The following is a 27,665-nucleotide window of genomic DNA, read 5'->3' on the forward strand; positions in this document are numbered from 1 at the left end:
GTCGCCCATTCAGCCAGTTGCTCACCATAGTGTATGGTGGCCTCAAAGCAGGACTTGGCAGGGCTCAAGGCCTACACACCTAGCCAATCAACAGTCAAAACACATCTGTGTCTACCTAGAAGCAGGAACATAGCGTCCGCATGGCTTCCAGTGTTTGCGGCCTACACGTTGAACAGGATAACTTGGGTCAGGTTCTATTAGCAAGGGGAGCAGGGAGCTTGGAGAAACAATTAGCCTGTATTTAAGCAAAATGGTCATACTTCCCATTGGGCCTTCATTAAATTTACAAATGGAAAATCTAAACCAAAACTAGAATATGTAATCTGATATAATTTACATACCCATCCTCTCACATATGTGCTCCTGTGACTTGTAGTGGATTGGGGAGAGCAAGGATGGCCTTGATGCTTTGGTCCAGGCATCCAACACTCTTTATAGCACAGCACACAGCATTTCATTTTCCCTGCAAAGCTTCACTAAATTTAGTTAAAACAACAGATATTCCTAGGCGGAGATATCAGATATCAAAATGTATATAAAACACTGGAGGATGATGTAGGAGGTTGCGACCCTGTGACATTTTAGTAATTGATTCAATCAATGTAATTTGAGGTTAACCGTGTGAATATACACTTTAGATCATCACAAATAACATGCAAAACTGTTATTTCCCTCACCAATGAGCACTACGTAGAGGTCCTTATAAATATCAAAAGGATCTCATAAACTATCATACAGTCATTCCATAGAATCATATTTTTAGTATCAAAGTGACCTACTAATGAGAAATGCAGAACATTAAACCACATATTGGAATATTGGACATAATGCAGAACGTTAAACCACATATTGTAATATTGGACATAATGTTCTATTCCACTTTCTCTCAGGGCGTAAAGGTACATATTCATACTGAACTGTTTAGGTACGGGACATTAGGATCAATACAGATGTGTTTAGGTACGGGACATTAGGATCAATACAGATGTGTTTAGGTACGGGGCATTAGGATCAATACAGATGTGTTTAGGTACGGGACGTTAGGATCAATACAGATGTGTTTAGGTACGGGACATTAGGATCAATACAGATGTGTTTAGGTACGGGACGTTAGGATCAATACAAATGTGTACCGAATGCAGTCTCAAACAGTAATCAACAGTAGTTTTTTTTTGCATCAGGATCATGTTTACAAATTTGAGTTCCCACACAAACATATTAAGTGATGGACCATATGTCAGTTTAGTTAATTAAAGGAGAATTCCGGAGTGATATTGACCTAAAGTGTGTTGAAACATGATACCGAGTGTGAACGTATGTCTCATAGCCCATCTCGGCTTGTCCCCTGCACTCCAAAATCTGAAGCTAGTTAGCCCGATGCTACCAACAGCTTTTTCAATGGTGGTGCTTGACATCAGGCTAACCATGCAAATAAATCACTGTTTTACACACCATTTTCCGAGGGCTCAATGTATCTCCACACTTCATTGGTAGACTTCCGAGGGCCCTGACATTTAAAAGCGAGACATTGAGAACTTTGAAAAAGCACTGGTAGTTTACTTACAAGATGATTTATGCAGACAGTATCTTGGCGAAGTTTGCGTTTGCAGCCATCTTGAATTGAGCGATAAGTCGGCGACAAGTAAGAATGAACAGGTATGATAAAGGGATCAGATTCCAAAAAATAATTCAGTGGAAATGCATGGATTCCAGTTTCTTCCAGTAGCAGCAACTGGAATCCATGCATTTCCACAGAATTATTTTGGAATCTGATCCCTTATCATACCTGTTCATTCTTACTTCGCTTCGACTTATCGTGACTAAATTCAAGATGGCTGCAAACGCTAAACTTCATGAAGATACTGTCTGTATAAATCGCCTTGTAAGTAAACTACCAGTGCTTTTCAAAGTTCTCAATGTCTCGCTTTTAAATGTCAGGGCCCTCGGAAGTCTACCAATGAAGTGTGGAGATACACTGAGCCTCGTAAATGGTGTAAAACAGTGATTTATTTGCATGGTTAGCCCGATGAAAGCACCACCATTGAAAAAGCTGTTGGTAGCATCGGCTAACTAGCTGCAGATTTTGGAGTGCAGGGGACAAGCCGAGATGGGCTATGAGACATAACGTTCACACTCGGTATCATGTTTCAACACACTTTAGGTCAATATCACACCGGAATTCTCCTTTAACGCCAAAAACAAAATTGACTTCTTTTCAAAATATTATTCCTGCTTACATGTGTTGAGTACCAGCAACAATTGCCCAATGTGTTGCCATGACCACTCTCCCCAGGTGGGCATCAGGAAGGTGTTTGCGGAGGTGCTGCCCTCCCACAAGGTGGCTAAGGTGGAGCAGCTGCAGCAGGCGGGAAAGCGAGTGGCCATGGTAGGCGACGGCGTCAACGACTCCCCGGCCCTGGCCATGGCAGACGTGGGCATCGCCATAGGAACGGGCACTGACGTGGCCATAGAGGCGGCAGACGTCGTGCTCATTAGGGTGAGTGGGTGGAGCGTGTCACCACACTGCAAACCTTACAACCCCCTCTAGGAAGTGCATGCCTGTGGTGACTAATGCATCATGGCTACCGCGTTGTCTGTATTCATATAGGGCATTGTTTATGTACAGAATGCAACCCAAAGCGCTTCACACACAGACATCAAGACATAAACAAGTAAATTAGCAAACAATTGAAAAATAAATAGAAAAGATGCCGGACGGAGCGGCGTGACTCGCCAGCATACGCGCAACCTAGCAGACGTCAACAAGTCTGAGGCATTCTCAGATAAATACTATTGAGGAGAGTTGAGGAAATTCCAAAACTTTTCCAAAAACTTCAACACAATGTTTTATTGGAATTGATCATTAGTTGGTTGGATCTATCTGTCTTTCTGTGCCTGTGTTTACAGAATGACCTCCTTGATGTAGTGGCGAGCATAGATCTGTCGAAGAAGACGGTGAAGAGGATCCGTATCAACTTTGTCTTTGCCCTCATATACAATCTGGTTGGAATTCCCATTGCTGCTGGTGAGTTGAACTTCACTGAAGAACACTATTGTCTCTCCTCTCCGAACTCCAATCCCAGTTCGCCTTATTCGCCAGAACGAGGCTAGAGGGTACACTTGCCATTACACCTCAGTGCTGCAGATGGTGGTAATGCACTCTCTTTGCAAACTGCCAAAAAAAAAAAAAAGCTCACCACAAAAGAAGGGTACGCTGGCCTGGGGCCTGTACTACGAAGGAAGCTTAACCTACCCAGATGTAACCCAGGGTTACTTTGTTAAACCGGGGTTGACAAAACCTGGTTATCTTAAGTGGTGTTAATCGGTACTACGACACAGATTATGAAGTTGATTTGTTGAGCCGGGGTTAACCTAATTGGAGTTTGTGCGCGTTCACATAAAAGGGGCGGGTTGCAGCGCAAGTCACCACTTTCAATGATGACGCGATCACCTTATTTTACGGATGAGGAATGCACAATTATAGGGCTGCAGCTATCGATTCTTTTTGTAATCGATTAATCTAGCACTTTATTGATCGATTAATCGATTAATCAGATAATTATTTTTTTTGCATTTTTAAACGACCAAAACAAATAATGCATAACGAAAATGACATTGCTGTAAAATTATCAAGCAATTGGCACAGAGGTATTTATTCTAACTCCAACATTTGGCTCCAAAACTAAGCCCATTTATTGCAATTTTCCCATTTAGTGTTTGTAAGTGCCAGTGCCAACAATTAAATAATGTTCAAAATGTTCTCTGTAAAATTGCAACCTCTTGTGCATGACTTAGCTGGGTGAACAAAGCTGTCCATATTATGTTGTTAAGTAATGGGAGGGAGAAGAGGGGAAGCAATTTAATGTATTAATATGCACAACAAGTTTCATGCTGTAATCTAGACCTGACATCAAAGTAAATATCTGTTTTATGTAGATTTCTACACCTGCAGCATTTGGCATTAGGCTACTAAAAAATAATTTCACCATTACTAAAAAATAGCCTACCATTAAGATACTTTAAAATAATTTTACCATTAGGCTACAAAAAAATAATTTCTGGGGTGAGCCTATTTGCTATGGTAACCTAGCAACCTGTGTGTGTGTGTGTGTGTGTGCACGCATGCGGTGCGTGAGGGAAGATGAGGGTGCATGCATGTGAGGGGTTCTTTTTTAGGCATACTGTCTTGCAATTGAACGTGAATAAGTTTACTATAGGCTACTTAAAAACATCAAAGCTAAACATTATATCACGACATCGCTACAAATATAGTATGTGATTAAAATCAGCCAACATCAATGTAGGCTATAGGCTACGTAGATAGATAGATAGGCTATCAGACATGTCAAAGTCAAGGCCCGCGGGCCGGATGAATTATCTACGGCCCCCGGGTTGATATTTGCACCAATACTCCATTCCCCACAATGCAACGGTAGCCCGCACGAACTCACTGCGTCGCCGCAAGTGGGCCTCGGCTTCATTATTCATCCGTATTCAGTCAGGGCAGATGTTAACTTTCAGCTACCCGCCTCCCCAGTGTTGTGCCTGAACACGTTCATTGAACGAAAGTTCATGCACCATCATATGAACTCGTTCATATTTTGAGCGAACGTGAACTTAACGTACTGTATTAGCCTACTACTGCCTGATGAACGTTACTGTGAACTCGTTCATTCTGGTGTCTGTGAACGGCACGCTCTTTCAGTTTAACTTCGTTGAATAGGGTGTCAGATTTCTACAGAGCCTTCCACGCGAAAACCCGCTAAAACACACCGTAAAAGGCCTTAATATGGCAGCATGCAGGTCACCATTTGTCAAACTATGGGCATGGGTCCGCAATGTGGACAATGGTCTGAAGAGTGAAATTATTCCCGGCCATCGTCTGATAATTTGCTGCGCAATTGATCAAGGAGCCGCGGACAGAAAAAGAAAACAAACATTTCTGCAATTAGTAGGAAATACTTGTTTGGTGTCATCAAACATAGAGGCATAGAATGAAGTCGTGGTATGGCCGTTTATTCAATGCATGCGTGTGCACGTTGGTAGCAAAGCTAAGCTTCAACCTATTGGAAGGCTATTTAATAGAACGACGTGGATTTATGCAACTTCCCTAAAAAAAAACAGAGCACAGACTATATAAAACACTGTTTGGCATTAAGTATTAAAGTCAGCCAAAAGCTATTAATTAGTCTTAGTTAAAGATGGTTAAAGATCTCCAGATCAGTGATTTTACGCATGATCTGATCCGCCATTTACCATTCACAAAAGCTGGTATTGTGTTTCCTGAATTCTTACATTTCAGGCATTCAAATTAAATGTAATTAGCATATAAATATTCTATCAGTGTATGATGCTTGCATGAGGGAAACATCCTAAAACAACCGCACCCATATAACTGCTGTTGTTTTGAGAAGTATTTCTCATGCAAGCATCATGCAACAATGCAAAAACAATGAAACTATTGTAGGCCTAATTATATTTTACATTAGTAAAGCAGTACTCTGATGTGCATGTTTTCACAAACTTTTGTGAACAATCTTAGCACTTTAAACATTGACTGTTTTGAAGTGCATGTATAGCAATATAGTATAAAAATAATAATAATTGTGATATCATTATGATAATTTGATGGGGGGTGGGAGAAGGGGGTGGGGGTGGGTTCATGTAGGTGGGCCCTATGACCCCAAAGTATGCCTTGACTGGGCCTCAGGTCAAAGAAGTTTGAGAGGCTGATGTAGATGACAAAGCAGCAAGGAGGCATCGTATGATCATTTAAACAAGTTTTATGACAAGGTCGGTGAGGATGGGAAAAATCGTACATTTCTGTGCAAACTTTGCCCGTACTTCAGTCACAGTCATTATTCATTTAATCATTAAATAAAATACAGTACACGTCTTGGTTCAATAGGTTACGTGCAGTCATTTTAATATGTTTTAATAAACATTGAACCAGTCCGGCCCTCGGCTTGTAGCAAATTTGTTTTTTGGCCCTCTAATGTATTTGACTTTGACATCCCTGGGCTAGATAGATTGATAGATAGCCTACATTATAGATAGACGCTTGGTGAAACAGCATGGAGTGGATGTTTTCGGTTCAGATGATCGTTCTTTTCCTTTTTGAGTATGTAATGATCCCAAAACTTTACTTGAAAACTTTATACATTCTCTGCCATTTATGGACATCTTGACTCCGCAATTGCGCCAGCTAAATTCAGAATGTATCACGATTCACGCGCTAGTGGTGTGCTTCCTAAACAACAGTCCGTGTGGAACAATCAGATCCCTGAGCGTATAGTGCGCATCATAGGAATTTAACGAGGCTTCGAGGCAGGGTTTTTGCCTCAAGTAATTTTTGTAATCGAGTTATTCGAGTAACTCGACGAATGGTTTCAGCCCTACACAATTATTATGCCAAGTTATGAGGAATTAAAACCCACAAAGCAAGTGAACAAAGCAAGGCAAGGCTGTTGGCAACGTATTGCAGATCGGGTAGCCTAAATGTTTAATGTAAAAGTTTAATTTCCACATGTTCTTCAAATATGTGTTACGGAGGATTAATAGCTTGCGGAATGTCTGAAATGAGTTGAAATAATTAAATTGGCTATTTTGAGTTCATAGAAATGCCTACAGATGCAACACAATTTAGAAGTGGGCATATAGATTACAGTAATAGGATAATTGAATGTTTAAGTAGCCCCCATTGACTGATTCAGTGTATGCCTAATCCTGTGAACATTTCAGATGCAACACCATTGCCAAACGCATATGGCAGCAGGTGAAAATGAAACACAAACACATTATTCAGAATAGTAGGTTTAGCCTATATAGTTATAGCTTGCATTAATATTTCTTAATTATGAAAACATGTAGGCCTAGTATGCTTATAGCCTTCACTTGGCCTCTGTTTTACAGCTAACAAGAAAAAGGTGTATTTGAACACTACTGTAAGGAGTGTTTTACAGTAGCAGAGGAGTTGGCCATCGCAAATAATAGTGGAAGGCCGATTGTGGAAGGGGTTGAGGGAGGCATTCGGTCGGATTCTGGTGCTGTGGAAATGTGTAGCCTTTATGTGCAGGGTACAGTAATATGACATTCAATTCAACAAGTTTGTTAAAATGGTGATTTTAATTTATTAGGCCTAGGCTATGTCCGATTTATTTTAGGCTATTCTTGCTCAGATGTTCAGCATACTGTAGGCTAGGCCAGGCCTATGTCCGATTTATTTTCGGACATAGGCCTACAGTATTCTTGCTCAGATGTTCAGCATCACCGATTAGATGGAAAACATGAATGTCCACATAAGGGCATTGCTATGACGGGTGACATTAAAGACTTCTGCCTAGATCATCTGACAAAGATAACGAATTCCCTCGGCTGACAATCTATATCTTCATAGAGAATGAATATATATATTATATATTATATATATATATATATATATATATATATATGGCGGCAGGGTCGGACTGGGAACAAAATTCGGCCCTGGCAATTTTCTCCTGGACCGGCCCACTACTGGACAGACGACCCCCCCCCCCACCCCCCACCCCCCGATTCCCCCCCATAAATAACAAACACACAGTATCATGCTGTAGCAACACTTCATAAACTGAACCCAAACATTTAGATTTGGACCTATAGGTTATTATATAATCAGTATCGTAATTTCTATCAACTATGACGATCTCCATGCATGTTCAGTAGCCTATATTTTTTCTTTAGTCAAGCAGTGACATGTGGTTTAATCAGTGTTGGGCAAGTTACTTCAAAATCGTAATATATTATGTATTACTTATTACTGTCATTTCAAAGTAATTCATTACATTATAATATTACTGTCTCTGAATTGTAAGGCATTACACTACTATTGTATTACTTTTAAGTTACTTTTACCAAAATATCTGGAAATATGGATTTGGAATTCTAAATGCAGTTTATTATGCTCAATGCAGCTCATTGCACTTCTAATGGAGGGTGATGTGGTACAACATAATGACTGAGCTAGGCTTAAGGCTAACAACAGTAGAATGCAATAGGTGCAGTGATGGCTCATGATGCAATACAAGGAACAATCATAGCCAGAATTTTGTTAAAAGAAGACAAAAGGTCAAAGTCTGGTCAATTGTGATAGAAATGCTGTAACTTTAGGCTTAGGCCTACTCATTAAAATCAACAGAGAGCCCATTACCTGTATATTGTAACCCGAAACTTGAAGACATGTCAAGATAGGCTACTGGCTACTGGCCAACTATAAAGATGTAATCTGCCTGTTCCCAGGGATGGGTAGTATTTCTGAAACATGTAATATGTGTTTCAAATGCAAAATAGTATTTTGTCATTTGTATTTTATTGGGTTGAAGGAAATGGCTCTGTATTTTGTATCAAAATACTTTATTGGTGTGTATTTTTGTATTTTAAAAATACTGCAAAATACTATATGTGAAAAACACAAAAAAAGTATATACTACAGACAGGTGTAATGAATAATTGGTAATTAGGCAACAATGGTTTATGTTTATCGCAATCAGCTAATGTCAGAACAGCTGTGTTCAACAACACTTACAGCTTTTCAGTGACGGCTATTGCTGAAGCATCAGCTCTGGTCTGAAGCACTGGTGTGAAGTGGTACGCAAGTAAAGATGAGCAAGTTGACCTGTGCAAGTTCACATAAGGACACTGACAAAGGCAACCATGTCCCATTGTCTCCATGCCAATCTTTAACAGAAAAATGTCATATCTCAACCACAATGACATCAATAGATGGTAAGGTGTTGAGTGTGTTTGAATTCCCTTCCTTGTAGCATCCTTTACTGCATTCCACAGTGGGGAGAAGTTTAAACCTTGTTTAATTAAATAACAAATCTATTTCCTTACTAGCTGCATACTTGAGGTTGGAGATATTAAGGCACGTCAAGTCTCTCACATACTGGAACTTCAAGATACATAGCCCATTATGATTTTTCTTTATTCAGTTCTGCACTGGACTTGAATTACTTAATTTTGGCACAGATACACAATTATGATTTTGGCCTATTGATTATAATGTGGTTAATTGAAAGCTCTGTCAGCGATTGATTGTGCATCTAATGTAACACTCGGTGGAGAGACTTCCACTTTCCAAGTTCCACTTTCACTGTCGCTAGAGCTACAAGGCTACTATATGGGAAATACTGTGAAGTTCCTTTTGAGTCCAAACATGAATAGGTTTTCTTTTAACCTGTGCTACACTTTTCCACCAAGTTGTGCTTAAAATTGTAGGTACCCGAAGTTTTTGATGTTGACAGACAAACCGCACTACAGTAGCCTACATGGTGCAGTAAATGGAAGCTCTTCAGAGCTGCGGCAACTTACGCCTATAAAACAATATATTTATGGAATAAAATTAGACACTTCTGATTGCTGTTTACGGTTAAACTGCGATGATGTGAACACCAGCCAGCGGAGGGCACTTATATAGCCTTGGCTACCATGCATGGGCTATATTTCCCCACAAACCAAGCGGCTGCTTGGACAAATCCACTTGAGGGGTGGGGCAGGGGCGCGCGATCGTAACACACACTGAACCTGTCATGAAGAGGCCAAAATGATTGACCTGTCACCCCCAATCCAAAATGGATGCAACTGCATTTATAGGCTAAGCCTAGGTCTACATGACGGGCCGCAAATAGGCTAAATAACTTTAAAACCTGAATGGCGGTCTCCAAAACCCCTCGAAGAGAGCACCTCGAGATTTGCGCTCCGATGTCGTTTGGATCATCCAGGTACGCCGACATAGTCTCGAATTGTTAGTGGAGGGGTGGTAGGCTACTTATAAAGGGTGTGGTTAACGGAAACCTCGGGTTAACCAAGAACATAACCTGCTCGGAGCAGGTTTGAGATGCAGTGTAAATTGCCATGGCAGCATACCTCGGTTAAAACCTATCCACCTTTCGTATTACGGGTTAATCGGGATTCGGGAAATTACGCCACACGTGATCAAGTTACTCTCGAAGTTACCCAGATAAGCCAGTAATCCCGCTTCGTAGTACAGGCCCCTGTTCTTTTTCTCTTTAGTGAGTTTTTTTTGGCAGTTTGCAAACGGAGTGCATTACCAGGCGAATAAGCTTTGGATGTTCAGAAGTGTAATGAATGGAGCATCTGAACTAAAATTCACATCCTCAAAAATATAGGCCACCACCCTTATGGTCAATAACAAAAATGTAATCTGTGATATACAATATATTCATGTTATCAGATATCGGATACCAGATTTGGATTGTGTGTAAATGTAATGTGATTAATGATTTGTGTGTAAGTTTGCATCTGTGTGTGTGTGTGATTTGGACTGTGTGTAAATGTAGATCTGTAATCTGATTGGTGATGTGTGCCTCTGTGTGTGTGTGATTTGAACTGTGTGTAAATGTAGATCGGTAATCTGATTGGTGATCTGTGCCTCTGTGTGTGTGTGTGTGTGATTTGGACTGTGTGTAAATGTAGATCGGTAATCTGATTGGTGATGTGTGCCTCTGTGTGTGTGTGTGATTTGGACTGTGTGTAAATGTAGATCTGTAATCTGATTGGTGATGTGTGCCTCTGTGTGTGTGTGTGTGTCCTGGCGTGCTGCAGGCGTGTTCATGCCCATCGGGCTGGTCCTGCAGCCCTGGATGGGCTCGGCTGCCATGGCTGCCTCCTCCGTCTCCGTGGTGCTCTCCTCCCTCCTGCTCAAATGGTGAGTGCCTCTCAGACCCACCGCCAAGATGCTCCACTCTGATTAGGACCGCCAGTGGAAATTGGATTTATAAATTACTTGTTTGTTTACAATCTGGCGAGGTATGCTGTTTTATCCAAAGTGGCATCACTTGCTTCAGTGAATCGTTTTTATTAACGAGTTTAATTGCTTACTAAATGGCGTTATCAACGGCATCCCCTGTAAATAATAAGCCAACATAGCCTTTCCACCTCTCAATTAAAAATAGAAAAGGCAAATAGGGAGGGGAGAAACACACTTGCTATTCACGTCGTCTGAATGAGCCTGAGGGCTCTACAGTGGCTGGGCCTCAGTGTGCCCTTCACTCGCTCCCTCTATCTGCCAGACTGGCCTGAAGCACGTGGGCACACACACACACACACACACACACACACACACACACTCTGAAGTGATCTACACACAAACACCACTTACATGCAGACACACACAGAACTGATTTACTCACAAACACCAAGTCCATGCACTGCCACACACACACACACACACAGAACTGATTTACTCACAAACACACACCACACAAACACACCCTCTTATAGCAAAAAGTACAGCCACACACTACCACACACCCTCATACATTCTCTCTCTCTCACACACACACACACACACACACAGCTACTATCCCTGCCAATTCTTGTGTCCCTGTTTCCATAGTTACACTAAGCCGAGTGCCGAGAAGCTGGAGCAGCAGGTGGGCGGCCAGCGGAGGTCAGGCAGCCTGTCGGACGTGAGCGTGCACATCGGCATGGGGGAGCTGCGCAGGCCCTCGCCCAAGCTCAGCCTCCTGGACCGCATCGTCAACTACAGCCGCGCCTCCATCAACTCGCTGCGCTCCGACAAGCACTCGCTCAACAGCATGGCACTGGCCGAGCCCGACAAGCACTCCCTGCTGGTGGGAGACATGAACTGCGAGGAGGAGATGGTGTGAGGAGCCGGAGGAAGAGTGAGGGAGTGTGTGTAAAGACTTGGCAAAGAGAGGTGGGGAAGGCAAGGAGATAAATGTACAACCCTGAGTCCTGTAAAGTAGCATGAGGGTTGGAACTTGAGCTCTGGAATTCACCTCTCTCTCTCCCTCCCTCTCTCTCTCTCTTTTGAGCCACTGCAGTGCCTAAGCTGGGGGTGTTTGTTAACACGCATAGCTTATTGAAATTGTGTTTCTCTCTGTTTGTTTGTTTGCCTCGCACTATCACTGCAGACACACTAGTGTGTGTCCCAACTTCAGGCAGGATTTTGAAAGTGTCGCTCCAATGAGTGTCTGTTTTCCAAGTACAGTTATATACCAGAAAATACAAGACAATGGGAGACTGAGAAAAGATACTTGAAAATAAGATATGACAAATCAGAGTTGCAAACTATCTTTACTTTGCAGAGGAGCATACCAGATCTGAATGATCTGTCCAAAGACCAATTTAAACAATGTCTTTGCAGGAATTAAAGAAAAAAAATGTGGTCAGAGGATTTTATTAGTTTCCCCTAAAAAGGAAATGTGACTTACATTTATAATATTGTGTATTATGATTTTAATACAAAGAATATTTATACAGCCTAATTTTAAATGTTACTATGTCACAATCTTTATATATTTTTTTCATGTGACACTAAGGAATGTAGAAATGCACCATCATTATTTATCTTTTTTCCAAATGAATTCTGACCGCTCTGCGGTGCTGCAAAAGAAGCCTTACTTTAGAAATGTCAAAAGTTCCATGCAGAATTCCTGTGTCGTCACAATGGCTTCAGTACCAGTCACGGACTCTCCTGGTTCAGTTGGGGAAAGAAAAAAAAACCACATTCCAAAGATTCCAAAGCAGTTTGGCCTCCGGGCTCTAAAAACCGAACCTCATTCTTGGAGACTGGTCAAGATAGACACGTTAGAGATTCCAGGTCCATAGTTGACCCAGTCTCACTCCAGACCTGACCAGACAGATTATCCGAAAGAGCGAGAGTATCTGTCCAAGAACAGATTATATCCTGTACTGTATACAGAGTGTTTGTCATGTAGCTTTCATGTCTGTGCCACCTGGTGTGAAGGTCAATAAGTGAATGTGAACATGTTTTGCTGTGAATCAAAGAACAACATTGAAAAGGTGATAATGGATGTGTTTTTTTTCTCAGCTTAGTGCTTGTAAACGATACGTCCTAAAATCTCAAGTGCTTAAGAATTACCGATGCTGTTTGCTGCCTGAAAGTTTACGTGACTTTCTCTCTGAAGTCTTTGTGTCTCAATGTTGTCTAGGCATCTCTATATTTGTTTTCTTGATTTTGCCAAAATGTAAAAGTTGATTACCACTAAAGTGACATTTATTAGGTGCATACCCAGTAATATTCCCATCAAATCATGGCATAATCAAAAACACCAACCTAATCTGAATTTGTACAACCAAACTTGTTACTGGACACACACACACACACACACACACACACACACACACACACATTCACACTCAAACATTCACACTCACTCGTGCCACTAGCGTAATCAATTTCCCTGGCCCTGGTAAGGAGCTTAGCACTTTCCTCAGGGGTAAAGAGGCCTTAAAACATTGTGCACATTTCACTACACTGCACTTCGCAGTCTTCTGCCTATCTGTCTGACGCTCAGATATACTCTAAGGAATCCACACATTTTGTGCTGCTTGTCACAAACACCACAGAGATGATGAAGGAACACTTTAAATTAAAGATGTATAATCGTTGCATTTATTTTGTATTACTCCAGTCCACTTCCATGTAGTGTTAAGTGTGCAAAGAAGCTTTGGGTCAGTTCAGAACACCTTTTTTTTGTGCTGCACTTTGTATTATGTACTTCACATGATGTGGTATTTATTGCTAGTCTTGCCGTGTTGATTGAGGAAAGTGTAGTTGGAGAGTATTTGGACAGGTTCTACACAGTGTTTAGTTGTCTCAGTTAAACAGTGCATACTCTGCGGTCCTTTAGTTACTTCTGTTGTAAATATGTACATTATGCCTTTGGAATAAATAAACTTCCTTTGGCATTGATCTGTTTTGGTGTTCATTTGTAAGAATGGGATCACAGAATGCGTGGACAAACTGCGCCACCCCGTGTGCACATATGGAATTGCTTTATTGTATGCTGCATTCTGCTTATTTATTTATTTAATTATTTATTTTATTTATTTATTTATTGGAGGTCTGCCAAATTGTGTTTGTGTTGATACACATCAATTGTGTTAATCTCCTAAATATGTGTAGAGAGAACTTCTAAATATGTTGTTTCTAAACTAAATTAAGTTTAAATACAGAAGCTTAAGCTTTGTTTTTTGGTACTTTTTTTAATTATTATGCTTTTCTGTACCATTACTCGTTGCTTTTGTTTAAAGCACATTGAAAAGTATGAAAAGTGCTAAATGTGCCTTCCCTCACAAATGGCCAAAGATTGCAACGTTTTGTGCGCTCACAGCGGTGCACTCTAGAGTCTAGTCTAGTCAACCAAAAACAAGACATTCACGGGAACGCGCTTCGGGTGGCGCGCATAGCAATTTTAAACTCATCTCGCGCTCTCGGTGCCAGGGACGCGGAGTTGGTCAGGAAACTGATTTTCGGGAAGCACCGGAAACAGCAGGTAGGATAAAGTAGGAGAAAGGCGCATTATACGCATGTTCCAAAAAAGACGGCAAAAGGACTAATAGTGGGAAAGGGTGATTATAAATTAACTATAACGGTTTCAATGAGCGATGGCCCTCACTCAAGAGACTATTTTGACGTTTTTACAGGAGCAAGGGGGCAAAGTGAAGAACTCGGAGTTGTTGAGCAAGTTTAAAGAGGCGCTCAGCTGCAGCGATCCTGTGGAAAAGAAACAAAACAGGGATCTTTTCAAGAGCTTTGTGAACAATATTGCAGTCGTTAAAGTCATAGATGATGTTAAGTTTGTTGTTGTAAAGAAAAATTATCAAGGATTTGGGAAAAATAGTTCTCTAATCGCGCCAAAAAACGAGTTCGAGGATACTTTAAGCCGCTTCAATTCTTCTGTCTCGTCCTGTTCCCCTGAGCGCACGAGCGTCCTTAAACATGGGTCCGGTAATATTGTTCAGTCTGCAGTTGAAAACAATAACAATAATACTTATTTTACCTCACATATGAATGCGGTCGGTCAAGGCTGTAACCCCGAAGATAATCTCCGGCACAACTCTGCATCAGGAGGATGCTGTAACTTGGACTGTGAAAGACATCAGATGTCCCGGCGAAACGACACAAGTGTGCAAACGGACGTTAAACAGAGGAAAACAGGTGCAGTGTTTGCCATTATTGCTACGAAATCACCTCCAACCTCAAGCAATGAAGAACAATTACACACTAAAGTTCTGATTCAGGAACCTGTATCACAACAGCACTTGCAAGCCATCAGAATAACCCCACCTCTAAGACGCCTAAAAAAAACAGAGACCACATCTCGTAACACAGGTACAGGGGAAAAGCCCAATGAAACGGACAGAGACACTTCTCCAGAAACCAAACGGAGGCAGCTGGAAACCAAGTTACCCGACACTCCCCAACTGAAGAGGAACAACAAGACCACAAAACCAAACAATGAGCCCAAGTACTCCGAGGGGGTCCCCCTGGAGCTTGCTGAGCATGATTGGCTCGTAAAGTCTGCTGCGGGCCACTGGGACCAGGTTTATGGCCTGTTGCTTCAGGACGTCCAGCTGGCAGACAAGAGGGACTTCATCTCGGGGTTCACTGCACTGCACTGGGCTGCCAAAGATGGAAACAAGGACATGGTCCGCAAAATTATCGACATCTCAAGGGACAGAGGCGTGGAGGTGGACATAAACGCCCGCTCGCACGCAGGTTACACCCCACTGCATATTGCTGCCATTCACGGCCACGACATTGTCATTTCTCTGCTCGTGCGGGGCTACTGTGCCAATGCAAACGTGAGGGACAACAGTGGCAAAAAGCCGTACCACTACTTGGACCAGGGGGTCAGTATGGAGGTCAGAGAACTCCTCGGAGACCCTCACATCATCTCGCAGCATCAGGAGGTGCCCTGTGAGCAGGAGGAGGAGGACCACAGCCTCCCCGAGCTGCCGAAGGGCTTCAACACCCTGAGCAAGCTGTTTCACCCGCATTCGGGTCACAGAAAGAAGCACCGCCACAGGCCCAGCTTCCACTTCGTTGGAAGTGAGGACCCCAGAGATGACCGCAGGGAGCACGTCCTCTCTCGCAGACTCTCAGATATGTTCCATTGACTGCAGACTTTCAGTCAGCACCGAGTATAGTCTCCTCAGAGACTGGTGTGGTCCCTGTAAGTTTACTAATTTAAATGATAGGGATTGTGTGTGAGTGTGTGGGATTAGTATTTTTGTAGAGATAACTGGATATAAATGCATAGCCAGCCCATGCAGAACTTTGTGTTGGGTGGAAAGCAGTTTAAAGAATACACTGGAGCATTGTGAGGGGATCATGTGAATCATAGCTGATTAATCTTATAATTTATGGATCTTGCGAGTAAACGCTAAATGTCTAATTTGATACCTTTATGAAAAAAAAAGTTTTATTCAATGTATGAGACTGAACATAAACATGACCTGATTTCTCAGAAAATGTCTTACTTAGTGTTGTTCAAATGATGTTTAATTATTGCAATGCACAATAGAGAACACACATTCTTGTTAAAAGTGGGGAGGAATTTTCAGAGACAGTGATATTCTGACCTCTGTGTTTTCTGTGGAGAAACTGAACTTATGACACAGGCCATAACATCTGTGGAGTAAGTTATGGCCTGTGTCCTATATGCATAACAAGACATGCCTCAGCAAAGAACGCACCCAGTGTTCCCTCGGAACAACAACCTCGCTTCCCTTCCGCCCTCGCCAGAGTCTGCCTTGGCTTGTAACATTCTGGGGCTAACATTCTCATCTGTTAGGTGAAGATGAGTGTGGGCTAGACTAGGCGATGTAGGAAGTAAAACGGTTGCCTTTGCATGTCTTTATGGCCTCCATTCTGTGAATACAAAAAAGTCTTCTCTATTTTCTTTTATTAAAAAAAACAAAAAACATATTAAGACTCATAATTTTGTTTGTAACGCCTTAGACGCCTGACATGCTACTACAGGACTGGAGTAGAAAGCAACAGTAGACTTCTGACATGCTACGACAGGAGATTTTTATGGATAATAACCACCACAGTAATCTTGTGAACGATTACTAACCACACAAACCGCAGGTTGAACATTTTTTTCTCCTAATTCAACACGGTTAAATATCACTTGGCTTCCAAATGCATAGTGATTTAGCTGTTGTTGCAGACAGTTGAATGTGTTTTTGTTTTGTGAGCCCAGGGGCCAAAGGGCATTGAACAGGACATGTTCTCTCAAGCTGTGTTTCTGTGGCAGTGGTCTTGCTGGTGGAATCCTCTTAGTATTCCACTCACAGTGTTCTGAAAGTCTTTTAAATAGGTCAGAAACAAACCATGGGCTTCACAATCTAATTGAAATTGAAGAGCACATTATGTGATGCCAAATGAGGGTGAAGAAAACCATGCTATGTTGTATTAGGCTTACATTATTTTAGTACTAAATATTTCTTTATGCACAAGGAAAGAATATGAAATTCAAAGGAAAGCAATATAGTGTATGACTTATTTTTATCCAGTGTTGTAACATCTACAAACTAATGTAGACATGTTTACCACAAGCTCTTAATACCAATATATTTGAGCATTTGGCACAATATTGTTTGTTTTGTTAAGGTTTGGAAGACAACCCTATGTCAGTGCCAAACAGTCACAAACCAGGGTATAAGGTCATGGGATAATTGTGATCCACATTGCCAGGGGCCTAAGTGGGTACAATCAGGCACCAGCAGGGCACTAGGCACAGTAATGGGAGGCTTGTTCAGCTTGCAACATTGACATCAACATAGACTGTAAACCTGGGGGGGGGATGTTTAAAGTTTTAACAAGGGTAACAATTGGTCTATGCACAGTTTCAAAACAGCTGAACATTTACATATTTATGTTGTGTGGGGAAAGAACAGAAATGGATGTTATAACAGAGGGTAATTCAGTACACCGCATTCCTGATGTAAGACTGGGGAAACATTCATGCAGTATAACAAATGCTACAATAGATGACTATGTGCACTGACTTGCTCTAATACTAGAGACTTGGAACATAGACTGTATATATAGATCTATATATACAGTCTATGGTTTGGAAGATAGAGGTTATTTTTTGTGGATCTTTATGTGGATCCAAAAAAATGTGTGGATTTAATAATGGATAATGGAGTTGCTTTTAGAAATAACTAACAGGGGGCAGACTTATGGTGGAAGTTAATTGTTGCAGCATACGTGCCGTAAACGGAACGCTTCTGTTATGGGCCCGGTGTCTACCAGTTAGGCACTGTAACAAGTTAATGGGTGAGGAATTGTGTCCTGCTAACTGTAAATGCCTAAAAAGTAGAAATGTAGCAACCTCTATGGATTCAATGGCGTATAGAGGTTGCTACATGCTCTATGGATTCTATGGCTTAGACTTTCTAAAGTTAACATTTTATTGCTGGTGAAGCAATATAAACTGGGAACCTATGGTAACACACCACTCACACCAGAAATCTTGGGGCATAATAAGGACAAATTAACAATAGTTTATTGTTGTCACATGACACAGATCATAACTTGTCAACCAATCACTTGTGTGTGTGTATATATGAGGGGCAGCCATGGCCTACTGATTGCTCACTGCGCCGGGATTAGTGTGTGCTGAGTGTGTTTCACTAATTCACGGATTGGGATAAATGCAGAGACCAAATTTCCCTCACGGGATCAAAAGAGTATATATACTTATACTTATACATACTTAATATATGTGTGTTCCATATAGAAGCATGGTGACCCATGAGTGACATCACCCTACCCCCCACTTACCAGAGCAGTGTAGCTGTAAGGGCCCACTCAAGTGGAAGGAATGCAGCAAAACGTTCTAGACTCATAAGGCCTCTTCTAGTAAATACAGGAGCATGGCCCACTGAATATCAATACACCACAATTGAATGGGTGACCTCTAAATTCCTAAAAACAAACAGTAAAGTATTCACTTTATTAACCCATAGGAAAGTAAAATTTGGTATGATAATTTTTGTCTATTCTATTTCTCCAATACATAATTGAGCACAATTAAACATCAATATGTGATTTTCAATTTCAGCTCATGAGAAATAGTCCTGCTCTTGTTTTAGCCCAAGTCTAATTTAAGTTTAACTTAAGATCTCAAAATACTCTTTTCTTCTTCTTCCTATTCCTATTGTTTCATATTTCTCCTAAAGAGGGTTTAGGTGAGATCTCAATAAGAGCTGATATTTCTTGTGAAACAAAGAAAAGGCCATTTAAACACCAGTTCTTTTCCTTTGGGAAAACAAACTTTAGAAATGTACCTCCAGCTGTCAACAAACAAGACTTTTTAAAACAGTATGCAAGATAGGCTACTATGGAAAAATATACTAATGTTGTTCATTGATGTGTTAATCTGATTTCAACTTCATTGTGGTCCAATACTTCACAAATAGGCCTAAAATAACTGGGTAGGCCTATGTGTTTGTTTATTATGTATTTTTAGTAAATAATCTCTGGAAACATATTTTGCTCCTCACATTAAAGCAACACCAAAGAACTTGTCCTCTGTCGCACGCACGCAATTTGTTTATCCAACGCCTTTGTAAATAACGATGTCCATAGACAAGGTAGAATATGTTGCATGATTTTATGAAAGTATGCTACGTTGTATTGCGACATCATGCAAGTCAAATTTGTAGTTTCTTATGTCTCATTCCATCAAACTACAGATCCGCTACCCGATCTGGCAAACTTAGTGCGGTTATAGCCGATAGAGGACCGTAAACGAATGCAGAAGTGCCGTTCACCCTGTTACGAGTTGATGAACCACGGAAACAATTTTGGAAACATTATTTTAAGGTACAAAAAACTCTTTGGTGTTGCTTTAAAGATGCCCACCTGTTTCCCCCCCACAAAGGGCAGGTTGTTGGTACTTTCCCCATGCAGGTTCTGTTGCCCTTTTGATCTCATGGGGTATTGGTCAACTATATTCTTGTTCAAGGAGACAGATTCTTAGACACATCAAAACCTATAAGCAAGATATTAACACATTAGCTCTCATGCATTACACAGAATGCATCTGGGATCACATGCATTTAATGTTAACATGCTTAAAACGTTATAGATAACATGCTTAAAAACTTGCCTTCACAGCACAGGGAAACTCGTTCATGAGACGAGTTCTCACCCTTGATTACGTGCACCTGTCAATCTGGACCGTTTGGCATGGAGTTTGATTGTCTGGACTGTCGGTAGATCTCTAAACTTTGACGGACGTATCAACAATGGCAGCTCTGACTCAAGAGATTTGTGCAAGATGCTTAAACGGATTGATATTACTTCTCATACTACACGGTGTGCTACCCATATCACTTCAAACTATTTCCGACGAGCCACCAGAACCGAGTGACCCTACAGTTCACGGGAGTATTTTGAGTCCCTTGTTGAAGGCATTGTCGGATAATGAGCCATGGCATGATTTATCGCCAAGAGCAAAACCTGAATCAAGATATGTCAGGTACATGAAAAGGCTGTACAAAATGTCGTCTAAACCGGAGAGAAGTCATGAGACAAGTCATCTGTACAACACGGTGCGATTGATCACCCCTCGAGATGAATGTCTGGAGGAAAATGAAGGTAGGTTAGGTAGTGTCAAAGCTCTGATGTTGTAGCCTAGACATGAGGTATCGCTGTCGGTTCCTCGGGGCGGGAGCCTACTATTTTGTGCACTGATGTAAAAGAAAATGAAAACGCGTTGGCCTTTTATCACACCTGATAACGTTTTTCATTCAACCTTTAGGCTATTTATTACACCTGATAACGTTTTTCATTCAACCTTTAGGCTATTTATTCATTGATCATTCACTGAGGGTAGCCCTCTTTTTCAATTATGCTGAAATTAGTCATAATGAAAATAGTATAAAAATTAGTAGTAGGCCTAGCCTAGTGAAATGTGCAAATGCACCAAAAATAAAATAAACAATGAGAAGACATTTGAGAGGAGAACGTTTTTTTTTTTTTTGTAAAATAAAGCATTTACAAATTGACGTGGGAAGGTTTGTGATTAGAGATCTAAATTGACCATAGGATAGTAAAGAGCTCATCTTTACAGTGCGTTGAAGATTATTCCAGGAAGTAAGGGCATTATAGCAAAAGTCTGACTCCCAGCTTGGAAGGAATATGAGGAACCTTGAGCATCAAACAGTCATATGATCTAGTCTGATTCAAGCATAGTTGACATATAAAATGGTATAACTTTATAGATAGATAAATAACAATGTTTATCTCTCCTCTCTGCTAAAGATGGCTAACCTACGTTATCATAAAGGGCAAGTTATGAATTCAGCAGTTATGAATCTGTGTGCAGAGTGAACAGACTGTGTTCAGGACCTTGAGGAAGCAGGAACATTTCTATGAATAACATCTCCATAGTCTGACATAATAATGACATAAAAACTGTTTCAACAATTATTTTCCTATGCATAGGGAGACTGGATACGTTTCTGTAGAAGAAACCAATTTTTTGTCGCAGTTTGTTTACAAGGTTAGCTAGTTTATCATCCAGTCAAATGCCAAGATATATTCAGAGAGACTGTCCATGTTGGAGCCATTTACAGTGGTTATTTGCACACTCTTATCTTGTTTCTAGCTCTAGTAAACAGCATAAATTCATTTATTTTAAAATCAGTTTTTCGATGATGATGCTCTGAATGAGACCAAACCCATTTTGCATCTCACTGGGTAGCACTCTTTATTTGATTGTGATGAATTACACACATACATACATAATTTTGCCTCAGCAGCAGTACATGGTGTGTCAGTTCTCTCCCACCAAACGCTATATTTGACACTATAACCTCCGCACCCACCAGGCCATGATTTGTTGGCGCCATACCCATTCTGCCGCATACCATCTTTCTTCTGCTCGATCAAATTAGGTGATTCGGTAGATTGCTACAAACTACAAACAAGAATTGTTAGCAATCAATGTTCTGTATGTATTATTCTTTCATATACCTCATGGGGGAGTTGGAAATATTCTGTACCCCCCCCCCCCCTCCCCCCAGACACACACACACCAGTTTCAAATAGCTTGCTATGGCCCTGATATGCAGCAAACGATTCACTTTAAGCAAAACCTCTGCTAAAATAACATTCTATGTAATAATTGTTACTATTTACATAGTGACTGCTGATGATGACTGCTGAGAATGACTACTGATGTGTTTCTGCAGAGATCTTCATGCAGGATCTCTCCTACAGTCTAAATCGAGTGAGGCCTCAGGAGCAGCTTCTCAAGTCCGTCCTGTTGTACTCCTTTGACCAGGACAAGGCTGCGTCCTTCACCACGCTCTGTTACCTGGACATCGAAGAGTACAACCCCACGGCCCAGCAGTGCTGCCCAAACAGCCACTTCTCCGTGGCATTCCCGGTGCATATGGAGAGACGAGGCCGCCTGAAGTGGGTAGAGGTGAATGTGACGTCCTTCATGCACCCTCTCTTCAGCTCGCACAAGAAGGACATCCATCTGCTCATCAACCTCACCTGCGTGGTGGACGGTGGCGTCCGCTATGACCACAAGGGCCCCGTGGAGCTCACTTTGAGGTCCCCTTCGCTCCTGCTATACCTAAACGACACCAGTGAACTGGCTTACCAGAGGTGGCCCCCCCAACCCATGTCTGGTGGGCTGAGCAGACGCGCCACATTCAGCCACCCAATGGGCTTCAGCCCAGCGAGGAGGATCTGGAGGAGGAGACGGAACGTTTCCAGAGGCAAGCCGACACCTGACCCAAGAATTACCATCTTCCTCCCCAAGCACGACTTCCTGACGGATGACTGCGAGCTGTATGACTTCAGGGTGAGCTTCAGCCAGCTCAAGCTGGACCACTGGATCATCGCTCCTCACAAGTACAACCCGAGGTACTGCAAGGGTACTTGCCCACGGGCATTGGGCTACATGTATGGTTCCCCGGTGCACACCATGGTACAGAACATAATTTACGAGAAGCTAGACTCTTCTGTTCCTAGGCCTTCCTGCGTCCCCTCAGAATATAACCCCCTTAGTGTTTTGACCATTGAAAATGATGGCTCTATTGCATATAAGGAGTATGAGGAGATGATTGCAACAAAGTGCACCTGCCGCTAAAACTCTAGCATCAGATAGGGGTGTTTCATTAAGCATTTTGGCATCTGTTAGTGTCTTATCATTTAGTGTCTGAATCCAATGGCATTTAAATGGTAAGGTGTTTGCGTCAGTCTCGCCAAGTCCTCGTGCAACTATTTATAACTTTGTGGACACTCATATTTTTCATTCATATTTTTCATTCAAATTTTTCATTCATTTCATTCTTACATAACTATATTTGTATGTGTAATATTATGTGATGCTGTGTGGTTTTTTTTGTTTTGTTTACCTTAATCGCCATTGATATAATTTTATGTTTATTTTTGTTAATTTATTTCTGTTAATTTATTTCTGTTGGTACTTTCTGAATATTCTGTTGTCTCGGCGAAATTTTAGAATATCTGGGCAGATCAAGAAGTGTAATCTAATGCCCCTGTGCAAACTCTTTTACACTTGTCAATTTTATACCTGTAGTTCACAAAAAATCTCATGTACTACCCCCCTGTTCATAAAGTCCACTTAATAAGTTGTCCTTCTGGAGACAATCTGGGTTAATTGTTGTCAAGGAAATTACTAAATGCCTATTGATTATATATTGGAGTCTACCTAAATGCGTTTGGCATGTCTATCAATGTAAGTTAATTCACTGTTATTGTTTGGATAACTGATTTCACAAAAAAGGAATATGAATGAATATTCATGTTATAAAAAGTTAAATAAAAAAAAAAAGGCAAGTTTATGTCACCCACCAGGAATCAATAGTTTGTTAGGACTAAATATTTGGGTCTATTTGATATTTGCTGTAAATGTCCAATTTTATTTCTTCTTTGCACTACAGCAATCTCCTGAAATAGGCTATAATATACAACAGGACGTTCATAACAGCAAAATCCTATAGCTTGTCTCATTATGGTTGATCCTGCTGATGCATGTCTTCAGGAAGCTTGGCTCTCTGACACCGGTTAACTGTTACAGCCAAATTTTCACCTGACAGCCTCCCCTGGTTAGGAGAGAGGTTCGGCTACCTACATGCCATGCTCACTATGCAATTCTATCTTCAAGAAATTATCTTTGGATCATACAGGCTAGATCTACACTCGGTGAATGATAATAAAACATAGTTAGCCAACACTACACGTATGCCTAGTAAAAAATTGGAACCAAGTGCCACAGGATTGCTGTCAATAATCTTTCGAGGAATATGTAAAATGAACAGACTGTTGCAAGATCTAAAAGGGTATGTGTAATGATCTATCATCCGGCCAGTTGGTGGCAGTAGTAATATCAAGCCAGACTTTATTTCTGTGGTAGTTCTAGGCCGTGTTGCTAACATAAAGCTAGCATACGAACACAGCTATCATTGCCATACTGAAACTGGAGGAGCAGCAAGGTTTGTCTTTCGCACAGTAGTAACATTATCTTTCTAACCTGTCTGAATTGTAAGTAACGACATTTCTATACGCCTGTTGTAGACTCCGTTCAATGTATTTATGATCTAAGTAATTTACCTTGTTGGTAAGATATTTGCAGTGTTCCGAATGTCAAACAAGGTCTTCGGTGAAGTGAGCCAGACGTTAACGTTAGAAGCTAGAATGTAGCATTCTAGATCTAGCATTAGCTGTTAGACGCAAAGGGCAATGTAGTGACACGGCTAAACAACTGCACATTCAGAGAGTTTGGGTAATATTTAGTTAAGTCTAATATTAATGTTTGCAAATATTTTCAGAAATCATGTAAGGGTTAGGGCTAACGTTGGTGTCATTGAAGTTAACGTTAACCTAACCTTAGTGAAACTCGGCTAACCTCACTGGACGCGCTAACGTAGGCCCTTTTATCTTTCAAAGCCGTTAAACTGTAAACGTTATGTTAATAGTTTTTGTCTGCCGAAGCTGTTTATTTCAGTTTAAGTTAACTTCACTGCTGAACAGAACATTGGCTAACGTCAGTGAACTTGTTACGCAATTCAGACTTGCGTAACAAATCTGAACAAGAGTCTAGCCAGTTCTAGCTGCTAACGTTATCTTCAGAACAGTCATCAAACTTGTTGTGAGTTGGTTGTGGTGGGAGTTATGGGTTAATTGTGAGATTAACTCATCCACTTGGCAATTGTTTGATAATATTTGGTCAGTGTCCAAAACCTGTCATTAACCCTAACATTAGTTTATCACACTTCGGTTTTGTCCATTATTGGTTTTGTGTGTTTTTGTGTGTGAGTAACGTGCTACTATGAATGTGTCATATATTTGGTTTCTCTTTTTATATTTGGTTTCTCTTTAGACCAGCTCTCTAGATAAAATGGGACGACACTTTGGGGATCTCGCCAAGATGAGGCATGTGATTACCTACACCATCTCCCCCTTTGAACAGAGGGCATTTGCTAACTACTTTTCCAAGGGTATCCCAAACGTCTGGAGACGGTTCAGAGCATCGGTCTTCAAATGGGCACCACGTAAGTTAACATGGTTGAAGGCTTGATAAATTATCACCTCAATTTTGCATCGTGTTATTTTATTAGTGTGCTTGATGAAAGCAGCACACTCTTCTTAAGTTCCCTACCTTATTAGTGTGCTTGCTGAAAGTTTTCTTCATCATCTTATTATTCCTGGGTCCCTAATTTTTGGGCAGCTCCTGCTCCTAGACCTTTTGAGATATCGTCCCTGGTCCAACTCTGAAAGGTCCGGTCCGTACTGGTGTAACACTCAAATTACGCATTGAAACTCCATACATTCACTAAATCCAGGAGGTGTATGCAAGTGAAGCCCCTGGCTGCAGCAGAGCAAGTCACATCTTGAATTTCCCCTTGAGGATCATTATTATCTCCATCTATATCTATCTATCTATCTATCTATCTATCTATCTATCTATCTATTCATTCCACGTAGCCATAAGCTAATGCATTAGTTTCTATTCTGTAACTTGGAATTCTAGCCAACATGATTGCTCTTAAACAAAGCATAGAGGGAAATAACTGAGATGTAGGCCTGCTTAGTTTTTACAGTGAAACCTAAGTGTAACTGGGTAGACTTCTGCGTTGTGTTGATTATTAATAAAGATGACCCAAAACGAGCACGGGATACTGCTGAAGTTTTATTCTGCACACACGCACAGCAAAGCATACAGTACAGGGTGAGATTGCCAATAGTTCCTCTCTCCATGAAGATATTAGACAGGCAAGGATAAAAATGCATGTAAAGTGAAGAATAAAAACAAAACATACCTGCACACACGCACAGCAAAGCATACAGTACAGGGTTTGCCAATAGCTCCTGAAAAAGTTGCTAATGTGCTGTCCCAGCTACCTAGCTAAACTACTGTACATCGCTGTAGGGCTATTTTTGTGGCATGTGGCTAGATGGACGTAAACATGTTTTTTTCTTGAATTTCCCCTGGGGATCAATAAAGTATCTATCTATCTATCTCTAACTATCTATCTATGTAAACAATGCATTTAAAAAGTAAATTCACAAAAATAACTTGCAAATAATATACGTAAACTGAATACAAACAATATAAAGTGAAGCAATCTTATGGATGACAATATTTAATATAAATATTTATAAAATTGCTTATGAGGCTGCAATCAGTCAACCTACCTCGCTCCATAAAGATATTAGACAGGAAAGAGGAAGGGGGGAGACAGGGGGGTCAAAACCAAGGGGGAGAGGAGGGGCTACTAGAGACCCTCAATACCAGTGAATTGGAAGAATTGGAAATGTCGTAGAGTGACTGCATTGGTTGATTTGGTTAAAAAGTCACAGGTTAGGTTATTGGTTATTATTGTAATGATGTGATTCATAAATAATGTGCTGTAAAGTAACTCAGACTATTAAAAACAAGTTTTTAAAGGATATTGTCAAATTATTGTTATCGTCAAAATCACAAAAAATATTGATCTTATTATTCGTCCATATCGCCCACCCCTAACCCCTAGGCCCGATTTAAAAAAAATTAGGTACTGTTAGAATCCTTGGATCAAGCAGAGTTCAATGCATCCTATTTCCGCCATGTTGGATTTTTATCGAAGGATTACAGGTCACAAATTTTGTCCGATCTTTACAGAATTTGACATGCATGATCTTCGGACCATGTGTCACAATGTGCAATGTGCGTTAATGCACATACACTGTGACCCTTATGCCCAATGTTGAAAAATGAGGCACTGTTGGAATCCTTGGATTAAGTCGAGTTCAACGCACCATATCACTGTCTGCTCCCGTTGGTGAACCGCACCTGACTAAGCCCAATTTGCAGTGCCTTGCAAATAAATTCAAGTTATCATTTGTTTTTTCTCTTATTACAGCTGTGGTCATTACGTACCTGACATACACCTGGGCAAACCGTGTCCATGAACAAGGCAAAAGAAAGAACATCAGTGATATTGAGAAGAGTGCAGCCGATGAGTAAATCCAATCAACATCTCCTGGAGAACCCTGTCTCTTCAAGTTGTCTTTTTTTCCTGTATGATTACCTAATAAAAATATTTATGAAAAAGAATGCCCTGTGTGTGCTTAGTTACGTTTCTATGTTGAAGTTTGGTGCATCACTGGTTAAGACATGGAATTATTTCGCTAGCGAAGCGGTCATATAGGGATTGTCAAAGTCCGCCCCCCGTACCCCCGTCATCTACTTCCTGAATTTTTGGGCAACGATTCCCGGGACACCTGAACCACCGGGGCACATGAAATTAGGTGGGTATGTAGCCCCACTAGACTTTTACGGAAA

General features: G+C 41.0%; 4 protein-coding genes across 4 annotated transcripts in view; all 4 read left to right on the forward strand.

The window, feature by feature from the left end:
• The window catches only part of atp7a (ATPase copper transporting alpha), a 35,821-nt gene extending 22,077 nt beyond the window's left edge, over positions 1-13,744 (forward strand). Inside the window, exons 20-23 of the mRNA XM_048231037.1 lie at positions 2,294-2,497; positions 2,908-3,025; positions 10,606-10,708; positions 11,399-13,744. Of these exons, the coding sequence (XP_048086994.1) occupies positions 2,294-2,497; positions 2,908-3,025; positions 10,606-10,708; positions 11,399-11,672 (699 nt within the window). The 3' untranslated portion in view covers positions 11,673-13,744. The remainder of the gene's footprint in view (positions 1-2,293; positions 2,498-2,907; positions 3,026-10,605; positions 10,709-11,398) is intronic.
• A 540-nt stretch (positions 13,745-14,284) lies between these two features.
• Positions 14,285-16,695, forward strand: sowahab (sosondowah ankyrin repeat domain family member Ab). The gene has a single exon (XM_048231756.1). The coding sequence runs from the start codon at positions 14,440-14,442 to the stop codon at positions 15,952-15,954; it is 1,515 nt and encodes a 504-aa protein (XP_048087713.1). The 5' UTR covers positions 14,285-14,439; the 3' UTR covers positions 15,955-16,695.
• A 3,289-nt stretch (positions 16,696-19,984) lies between these two features.
• Positions 19,985-23,732, forward strand: gdf9 (growth differentiation factor 9). Its single transcript, XM_048232242.1, has 2 exons — positions 19,985-20,455; positions 22,054-23,732. Exons 1-2 carry the CDS (start codon positions 20,104-20,106, stop codon positions 22,962-22,964), a joined length of 1,263 nt encoding a protein of 420 aa, XP_048088199.1. The 5' UTR covers positions 19,985-20,103; the 3' UTR covers positions 22,965-23,732.
• A 525-nt stretch (positions 23,733-24,257) lies between these two features.
• LOC125286914 (cytochrome b-c1 complex subunit 8) lies at positions 24,258-27,437 on the forward strand. The gene is made up of 3 exons (XM_048232243.1): positions 24,258-24,333; positions 25,221-25,392; positions 27,244-27,437. The coding sequence occupies exons 2-3, from the start codon at positions 25,239-25,241 to the stop codon at positions 27,345-27,347; spliced, it is 258 nt and encodes an 85-aa protein (XP_048088200.1). The 5' UTR covers positions 24,258-24,333; positions 25,221-25,238; the 3' UTR covers positions 27,348-27,437.
• The last annotated feature ends 228 nt before the right edge of the window (positions 27,438-27,665 follow it).

The sequence above is a fragment of the Alosa alosa genome, chromosome 21, assembly GCF_017589495.1.
Source record: "Alosa alosa isolate M-15738 ecotype Scorff River chromosome 21, AALO_Geno_1.1, whole genome shotgun sequence".
Lineage (NCBI taxonomy): Eukaryota > Metazoa > Chordata > Actinopteri > Clupeiformes > Clupeidae > Alosa > Alosa alosa.